Genomic DNA, 9,779 nt, shown 5'->3' with positions numbered 1-9,779 from the left:
GTTGATAAGAGGCAATCCGTAATTTCGATTAAGACATTAATGAGTGAGCTAGGATGGATGTAATCAATATAACTATTTGTTCAGCACTTTTGAAATGTACAGGTACAGAAATCAGAACATGGACCATTCTTACAGTAATCTCCCTGTACACAAATCAGAACCGTAGGATAAATACTTTAAATACTTTACTCTAGTGACTCCTAGTGGCAGGCCGGGTGCCGGCAGGCTGACTTCGGTCGTCAGCTGAACGGTGTTTCTTCTGACACTTTGGTGCAGCTGGCTTCTGGGTTAAGCAGGCAAGTGATAAAGTGTGCGGTTTGACGGGTCAAGTTTCGGAGGATGCATGACTCAACCTTTGCTTCCCCCAAGCCCGTTGGGGAGTTGCAGCGATGAGACAAGGTCGTAATTGAAATTGAAATTGGGAGAAAAAAGGGGAAAAGGGGGTAAAATACAAAAAAGACACCTGGGAATTCTGAAAAAAAAACAAGGTCGAATCATGACGTCAGTGATCTTCAGGTCGGAGCTCTAGAAAGAGGCATGAGTTCCCGACTTGGAATTCCGACTTGAATGACTGTTCAAAATGTATTTTCCCAGTCGGGGCTAATTTTTTCCCTGAGTTCCCAGTTGTCTTGAACTCACTGACGTCTGAGATTTCCCAGTTCCGAGTTTCCAGTTGTTTTGAATGCGGCAGAAGTCATGCGGTCAATGTTTATGTCCAATGGCTGATGAGCACCGATACATTTTATCAATAATTTCTCTTCATATGACAAGGATTGAACAGGATTCGCCAGTAGATTGTTGACTTGATTCTTGAAGATGACTGCTTGTCTAGCTTGCTAGCTAAGATTTTGTAACTATGATGTTGACATGATCAGTCCAATCAAAGCTACGGTAGATATGTGATTTGACGCCAAGAAATAAGTACTTAGCTTCCTAGTACATATTGAAATGAAAAAGCTTTATGACAGACTTTTTGAAGGGTTACTGCCTTGTGGGGGCAGCGCAGGTGTCCAGTACGCAACGCCAGTGCATGTCATGGGCTCTGAACTGATCTATTTGATCACTGATAGAGGTGACAAAGGTGTATGAATAGAATGGATGAGGAAAAAATCCAAGGAATTGATTTGGATGGTCCAGATTTGTCTCGACTGAACATTTAGAATTTCATTCAGTTGATATATAACTTTTCTAAACACACAGATTGGAGAGAGAAAAAAAACAATAGGTTAATAGTACCCTCTTTTGGTCATTTCGGTTACCCAGAAGTAAAATTCTCTTGCGAAAGTTAGTAATTTCCTCTTTTTTTTCTTGCTGTTTCATCTGTCCACGAGAGATTAGGTTAGAGGAAATATTTTCTGATTAGAAATATGAGTCTGAGATAATATAAAAAACATTTTACAGTTAATGTAACTTTTCCTGCATCGTAAGGTTCTGTATTAATGAGTTTATATTTGAAAAGGAAATCACAGAATATTAATAAGATCTTTTATTTTTCACAAAGGCCTAATAATTTAGCACACAAAATCATTAAAATATCATATTTGAATACATTATTACAACATACTGATTTTACCCAGGAGCCTTCTGTAGAGGACATTTATATAGGACTTACATTGGTATGGAACATTGGTATGGCATTGGTTGAAGCTCAAAGTTAATTAAAATCTCCCTACCATTCTTGTTCTTGCTTTTCTATTGCACAAGGGTGACTACTGAATCCAAGATTAAAATGTGAGGAGTAAAATGGCACAAAACAGAGCAGTGAATGTTTCTTTGCAGTACAATCCAGGCACAGTACATCCAGTGTCACAGGTAAGTGAGAAAAATGTATTAATCAGTGTCAGATAAGAAAATAAATGTTATTTGATACTGTGAGCTTATAATGCCACATTTTAAAGATCTACATATCCCATTAGTATAAAGGATGGTGCTGAACTCTAAATCCAAATACTAAAAAGTCTGCAAGGTCTTTCAGTCATACTATCAAGATAACATGGATTTGGTCAAATTCTACCTATTGAATGTTAGATTGTTCAGAAATGTACAATTGGTACCAATGGAAGACCCAAAAGCATCTTTGAAGATTAATTTTGTGATAGTATTTTATGTAAATCAAATATCCAGCATACTATCCATCAATGAAATAATAGCCAGTGGTGAAATAGCAGAACATTTGCATATCATTTTCATAACTGATCAGTGGTGGTTTGTTTGCTTTATCAACTACAATGTAAGATATTTGATTATCGTCCACATTTATGTCAATGTTGCTTGTATATCAGTGCTCTGTATGTTTGCCATTGTTTTTGAAATATGCCTACATAATTGACAATGCTAGCTTCACGTTTTGGATAACTTGTAACAAATAAATGGACACTGTGGCTAGTTAATTAGGTACACCCATCTGGTTCTGAGTCAGACACCCCTTTGCCTCCAGAACAGTCTGAATTCTTCAGGGCATGGAAACAGTGCTCAATTGTTATCAATGGACTTAACATTCCCCATCATCCTCTACTGTTGACACCAGGCAGGATGGGCCATGGACTCACGCTGCTTACGCCAAATCCTGACTCTGGCATGACACAACAGGAATCAAGATTCATCAGACCAGGCAATGTTTTTTTTTACTCCTCAATTGTCCAGTGTTGGTGATTGCGTGCCCACTGGAGCTGCTTCTTGTTTTTAGCTGATAGGAGTGAACCCCTGCTGCAATAGCCCATCCGTGACAAGGACGGATGAGTTGTGCGTTCCAAAATGTCGTTGAGCGCCATTAGTTGCCTGTTTGTGGTCCGCCTGTAAGCTTGCACTATTCTTGCCATTCTCCATCGACTTCTCATCAACGAGCTGTTTTCGCCCACAGGACTGCTGCTGATTGGATGTTTTTTTGTTTGTCTCACCTGTCTCGGTAAACCCTAGACACGGTTGTACGTGAAAAGCCCAGGAGGCTGACCGTTTCTAAGATACTGGAACCTGCATGCCTGGCAGCGACGATCAAACCATGCTCAAAGTCGCTTAGGTCAATCTTTTCACCCATTCTAACCTTCAATGGAACAATAACTGAATGCCTCGATGACCGTCCATCTGCTTTATATAGCCAGCCACGTGAGTCACCATCTAAAGGCATGACCCAATTTTGTGAATGGGTTGGCGTACCTAAGAAACTTGCCACAGTGTATATTTTCTCAGTCTGGTAAGTAGTTATTTAATACAAAAGACAGCTTTTGCTTTCTTGAAAAGGCATAGTGACTCATTTATAATATTTACTTGATATAGGCCGTACTTCAAAGTGTGTCGTTCATATTTCCTGCATATCCTAACCTCAAAGATGCAATATCCAGAACTCGCGCCACCATTTCCTGGTAGCTGAAACTAATAGTTTGCCTAATTTCAGTTTGTGTGAAAAAACTAGGAAGCAGTGTAGAGAATCATTATACCATCTAAACCACTGTGAAATATATTTTTCAGAATCAAAGATATATTTCCAGCTTTTTGAAGCTGGTGTACAAAACCGAAAGTAAAAGACGTAAAAACGAAACTTAACAGGAAGCATAGAAATAGCGCACATAGAACAGATTTACCCCTTCTTAGACTTGCTTTCAATGAGTGACTGATCTATAACATTTCTATGCAAATTTGGTCAGGTCACCCAAAAAGTTACATATTGCAGCTTGAATAATGATACTCAAATTGGGTGTCCTAAAGAAGAGAATCCAAACCTACTGGCTGTCTCAAAATGAATCCCCGTCAGCGCTATGAGATGGCTCTGCAATATTAAAATCATCCATGTTCCAGTTGATATTCAAATGCTCCCTTGCAAATAGCTTAAACTGATTCACACACACCACTGACAGACTGAGGAGTGTAGCAGAGCGCAGCGTGATTAGCACGTCACCACACAGCTAAAGGCAGTTTCTCTACATTTAAGGCCCCCTCCCCCACCACAGCTCTTTTCAACGCAACGCTTGCTTTTGCCCCTCTTGAAGGAAGGCTTGTTTCTCCATCAGCTTCCTGAAGACGCCTTGGCGGTTGCCCAGGAGCTGTGCATGCTGCCCACACTCTACCACACGCCGCTGGTCCAGCACAGCCACGGCGTCAGCATTCTGGATGGTGGAGAGGCGGTGGGCGATGATCAGCACTGTGCGCCCATCCATGAGCCGCTCTAGAGCCTCCTGGACCAGGAACTCATTCTCTGCATCCAGGGCACTGATGAAGAGGGGAATGGAAAAGAGAGGGCAAAAGTGAATAGAGGTCCATGAGTTATAGCTCACATGTCATTGGGTTGTTTGACACTGCTTCACCCAGCTGATTGACGTTGCTTAACTGTCCAAAATGGAGGTAGAGCGACTCATGTAAAATGTGATTAGACCATGCACAATGTCTTACCTTGTAGCCTCATCAAGTAGAAGTATCTTGGGGTTCTGAGGGAAGGGAGAGAATGCATACATTACAACATTTGCCCATTTGACTAAAACATAAAATTGTTGATGCATGTAATCGGGTGTAATTAAAATTACCTTAAGCAGAGCCCTTGCAATAGCAATTCTCTGTTTCTGACCACCTGTTGGTTAAAGCAAAACTAGTCATTACATTAAAGCTGTTAAAGAAGCGATGGTTTTAGTTATGAACAATAACTCTGTAGTCAGATCATTCCGGTTTGAGAATGCCCAGTGAAGTCCAACACCATAACAATTTCTTTTTTTTAGGAACACCTATCAACTATGTAATCACATCACAAAATCAAAGAAAATTCCTGATATGCATGCATTTGTCTCACCTGACAGTAGAACACCCTTCTCTCCCACCACAGTGTCAAAGCCTTTTGGGAAACCTCGGACAAACTCATAAGCGTTGGCGATCTGTGCAGCCCGGTGGATTTCCTGAACTGTGACCGTGCCAGAGTCGGGCGCTCCATAGGCAATGTTCTCAGCGATGGAACAGGAGAAGAGTACAGGCTCCTGCAGACCCACAGAGGGAGAATACCACAGGGTTAGACCACATGTCAAAGCACAGCTTAGCCACAACAATGGGAACATATTGCCTACTAATAATAGTCATGTGACCAATTACCTGACTAACAGTTCCAATGTGACTCCTCAGCCAATAAGGATTCAAATCTCTCACATCATGCCCGTCGATAGTGATCACACCTATACAGCAAAAAAGGATCTCTAAATCAGAAGACTGTTGACGAAATGGAAGACATACAGTGACATGACGCTGCTGTAAGAGATGACCTCAGCTGTAGTCCTCACCTGCAACTGGGTCGTAGAGCCTGAGCAGCAGGGAGACCAGAGTGGATTTGCCTGATCCGCTGGGCCCTACCACGGCCATGACTGAGCCAGCAGGCACAGATAGACTCAGGTCCTGGAAGATGGGGGCGTCTTTGCGGGTTGGGTAGGCAAAGGAGACATTCTGGAACTCCAGTTGACCCTTAAGCTGCTCCGGCCTCAGCACAATACCCTCTTCAGAGAAATGAGGAGGAACATGGACATGTACGTTTACATGCCAGTTTAGATGCAGAGGACTACTAGACAAGTGTGATGTAATTAAGTTTTTTTGCACAATGCTTTCTCAGTGTGGTCTAGAATGGCAGGGCTTGATGCTGACCATTGAGGGGGAACTCGGGCTTCCTGTCCAGTAGCTCCCAAAGCCGTGCCCCTGCGCCAAAGCCCTTCATCAGTTCAGAGTAGAACGAGCTCATACCTGTTCAATGAAACAGACATTTAAACAGCTGCTCAGACAGATTAGGGGATAGAGAGAATCAGTTTCTTATTAAAATGGAAATTCTAACAGTGTGATTTGTTCATTGATTAATGAGCGGGGGTTTTCCTCAGAATGCATAGGCAATGAGACAATTATATACGCCCTACCTGCAATGCTAATGCCCACCCAGAAGGCGTACATGAGGAAGGAAGAGAGCTCTCCCACAGTCATGTGTTCACTGGCCATCAATAGCCCTCCCTTATACAGCACTGACAGGATGATGATGTTGCCACTGAGTCCAGTCTAAAAGAGACTCATACAAAACCAGTTACAACCCAATGACCCCCAAAGAAACACACAGGTCATAAAAGCAGAAGCTTCCACCACAGATCGCACAACTCTGTGGTTCCAGTCTTTCAAAAGGCCAAAAGGGCTTGACTACATTTCAACTGACGTTGATTGAGAAAATGTTAACCACTCCATTTCTCTTTAGGGAACATTGGGCAACATTGAATTGTTGGATGCTCACCGCGCCAAAGAAGCCAGCCCTCAAAACGGCTTCCTGTTTGGCCAGGTGGAGAACATAGTTGGCCTTCTCCGTATACTTGGCCACCTCTGTCAGCTCCTTACCAAACGCCCGAACTGTCCTCATGTTGCTGATGCGTTCTTCTGCCAACTACAAGACAACACAGTATCAGTCTGATCAATTAGTTTCAATAAAAAAATGTATGATTAAAAGACCTGGTGTCTATGTACTCTGCTTGGAGAATAATCTACGGCGCAACACTGCTTCAGTAATGACTCATGCTGTGCAGTTAGAACGGGTCTCGTCTTACCTGTGTGGCATCAGCCAGAGAGTCCTGTGTACGTTTGGATATAGAGCGCAGGTATCTCCCATATATGACAGCTAGGCCAGCCATAGGAGGCACAATCAGCAGCACAAAAGCTGCTAAACTTGGTGACACGTAAAACTGTTGGCAGAGAGCGAGAGGGAGATGCCAGGAAATGTGAGGAGGCAATTCAGCCCAAGTCTTTTAAGCCTGCTCGGTTACCTTTTTATAAAGGGATTTTGAACCTGTAAAGCCACTAATGACCGGAGAGGATGTGTGAACATATTTATCATGAATGTATTCAACTGTACTATATTTACTATGATAAATGAGTTATGGATATTTTGCTACGGGTCATCCGTTTTAGAAATGACATCCTAGGAATATATAGTAACCAAGGAGGAAACTCAAGGAATTAACTTTATAAATTCTAAATATACTTGTTGTAACATGAAGAACTGGGGTCAAACCAGATCCTATGTAGAGGGACCAGAACAATGACAAAGAACAATGACAGTAACCAGAACAATGGAACCGCTAAGGAAAGCTGTACATGAAAGGATGAAAAATCACATCTTCCTAATGTCAAACCAGTTTCACCTCTGAATACAACTTGCATTCCCATGTGACTCAAAATCTTAGAACTGATCCCAGTACAGAGTAGAATGGACTTTAACACCCTAACACACCCTTTACAAACAAATGTGTGGAGAGGTCCATTTCTCACCATCATGCTGACCCCAGCTGTTGCCTGGGCGACAGCGCGGAGCCCGTCTGAAAGGTTGTCTGTGACGGAGCGGCCGATGAGTGCCGTGTCTGCAGATAGGCGGTTAACGAGTTCCCCGGTACGGGTCTTATCAAAGAAACCCACCTCCTGCCTCAGAATCGAGGAGAATAGGAATACACGTAGATTTCTCACAATCTGTTGCCCTGCAAGAGTGACATATTTTTGAAATGTTTGATTAGTTCCTCTGTATGGCATCAAAGTCACAGTAGTAATAACAAAAGAAATCCAGAGATGGACATCTGTTTAATATGTAAACCCACTCTGCATGCACTGAAAGCAAACTGTGACGCTCACCTGAGATTTGCATGAGGTAGACACGGGCAGCATTAGCAGCGCCCCCACAAAGGAATACCCCTGAGAGCATGATACACAGAGAGCGGAGGGAGGCACTGAAGTCCTCTGAAGAGCTGGTGTAGATGGTGTCAATTACTTGGCCCAGGAAGAAGGGCGCCGACATTGTGACAGCGCTGGAGACCATTAAGAAGCCCACAGCCGCTGAGGAGGATGGTATAGAAAACAAAAAATATAAGAATCAAAACAAGTGATGTTACTGTATTATTGTTTAAAAAGGGAAACTTTCATGACAACAAATAGGGCCCAAGTAAGGAATAAACTATGTAATTTGGTCAACCCTACACAGGCACAAGTTGGTGATAACATTATTTCAGTGGCACGTTGGTCATTTTTGAAGATATCCCTGTGGTGACCTTAAATGACATGGCCTACCTGACAGTCGCAAGCGCTCAGGGTGGGCAAGTTCTAAAATCCTTTTGACATCCTCAGTGGGTATCCGAGTTGGGGATTGTTTTGTTTCCGTTGACTGCAGATCTTTACTGCCAACTTCTTGTTGTGTTGCTTGTTTTGAGTCTGTCGAAGAGCTGTAGTTGGCAAAGTTTACAGTTGTTGTCCATGAGCTCCTCAACAAATGGGGGGGTATGGTGAACTGTCTAAGTGGTACACAGGGCACAAGAGAGTTGCATCTCCTCGGGTGTAAAAGCGAAGAGCGTGCCACAGGTTCGAACCTTTTCCCACTCACCTCTCGCCCCTTTCGTTGTCCCCTGGACGTCTGGCGTTCTAACCAAAATAGTTTTTGTACACGGGAGTGAACCTCGCGCTTCAAAATATTCACGCCTGGACATTTTGACAATTGCAACAGCAACAGTCCCATTCTGCAAGACAGCTAGTGAGCGACTGACACATAAAAACAAGAAAAACAAACTCAAGTGCGTTGGCTTGCCAGCTACCTACCAAATGACCAAAACATAGCAAGAAAGTGCGAACGAGCATGTTACATTTCACATACGATGAGGCCAGCGAATTCCAACATAAAAACACAGTTAGGTCAACGTCCTCCTTCGTGTCCAGCCAACACTAACGACAAATGATAATGTCTATTACATTGTGGGTTCCTGGCGGTTATTCATCATTATCTGTTCGTGACAGCCACATTTAGGCGAAGTTATCTTTATCGCGCTGGGAGCGCCCTGTCACAACAATATGTCTGTCGATAGGAGTGACATGTCGACACAATCTGCAGGCGACAAGGCAGCCTAACGGTAACCGACTGTCAGAAGTACACACAACTCTACGAAAAGAAAAACCGCTCTGTTCAATAGAAAAGGTGACCCCCGGAAAATAACCTAGCTGCTTCTTGTTAAAGTCCCTGACGGAAATCAATGGCCGACAATATAAGAAAAACTTTGAAAGACATTGCTAAGCGAACTCGATTAATCGATGTCATCTTCCACGGAAACATATAAACTCAGCAAAAAAATAAACGTCCTCTCACTGTCAACTGCGTTTATTTTCAGCAAACTTAACATGTGTAAATATTTGTATGAACATAACAATATTCAACAACTGAGACATAAACTGAACAAGTTCCAAATACATGTGACTAACAGAAATGAAATAATGTGTCCCTCAACAAAGAGGGAGGGGGGGTCAAAATGAACAGTCATTATCTGATGTGGCCACCAGCTGCATTAGGTATTGCAGTGCATCTCCTCCTCATGGACTGCACCAGATTTGCCAGTTCTTGCTGTGAGATGTTACCCCACTCTTCCACTAAGGCACCGGCAAGTTCCCAGACATTTCTAGGGGTAATGGCCCTATCCCTCACCCTCCATTCCAACAGGTCCCAGACGTGCTCAATGGGATTGAGATCCGGGCTCTTCGCTGGCCATGGCAGAACACTGACATTCCTGTCTTGCAGGAAATCATGCACAGAACGAGCAGTATGGCTGGTGGCATTGTCATGCTGGAGGGTCATGTCAGGATGAGCCTGCAGGAAGGGTACCACATGAGGGAGGAGGATGTCTTCCCAATGACAACAAGCTCAGTCCGATGATGCTGTGACACACCGCCCCAGACCATGACGGACCCTCCACCTCCAAATCGATCCTGCTCCAGAGTACAAGCCTCGGTGTAACGCTCATTCCTTCAACGATAAACGCGAA

General features: G+C 43.3%; 1 protein-coding gene across 1 annotated transcript; it reads right to left on the bottom strand.

Moving 5' to 3' along the window:
* Positions 1–3,156: 3,156 nt before the first annotated feature.
* On the bottom strand, positions 3,157–8,984 carry abcb10 (ATP-binding cassette, sub-family B (MDR/TAP), member 10). The gene is made up of 13 exons (XM_071409476.1): positions 8,047–8,984; positions 7,615–7,815; positions 7,261–7,463; positions 6,540–6,674; positions 6,233–6,379; positions 5,871–6,006; positions 5,608–5,703; positions 5,253–5,462; positions 5,068–5,147; positions 4,775–4,955; positions 4,515–4,558; positions 4,384–4,418; positions 3,157–4,203 (listed from the first exon to the last, which is right to left on the bottom strand). Exons 1-13 carry the CDS (start codon positions 8,486–8,488, stop codon positions 3,951–3,953), a joined length of 2,163 nt encoding a protein of 720 aa, XP_071265577.1. The 5' UTR covers positions 8,489–8,984; the 3' UTR covers positions 3,157–3,950.
* Between the last annotated feature and the right edge of the window lie 795 nt (positions 8,985–9,779).

Source organism: Salvelinus alpinus, chromosome 7 (assembly GCF_045679555.1).
Source record: "Salvelinus alpinus chromosome 7, SLU_Salpinus.1, whole genome shotgun sequence".
In the NCBI taxonomy this organism is placed as follows: Eukaryota; Metazoa; Chordata; class Actinopteri; order Salmoniformes; family Salmonidae; genus Salvelinus; species Salvelinus alpinus.
The sequence above is the reverse complement of the archived record's forward strand: the minus strand, read 5'-3'. Positions and strand labels throughout refer to the sequence as shown.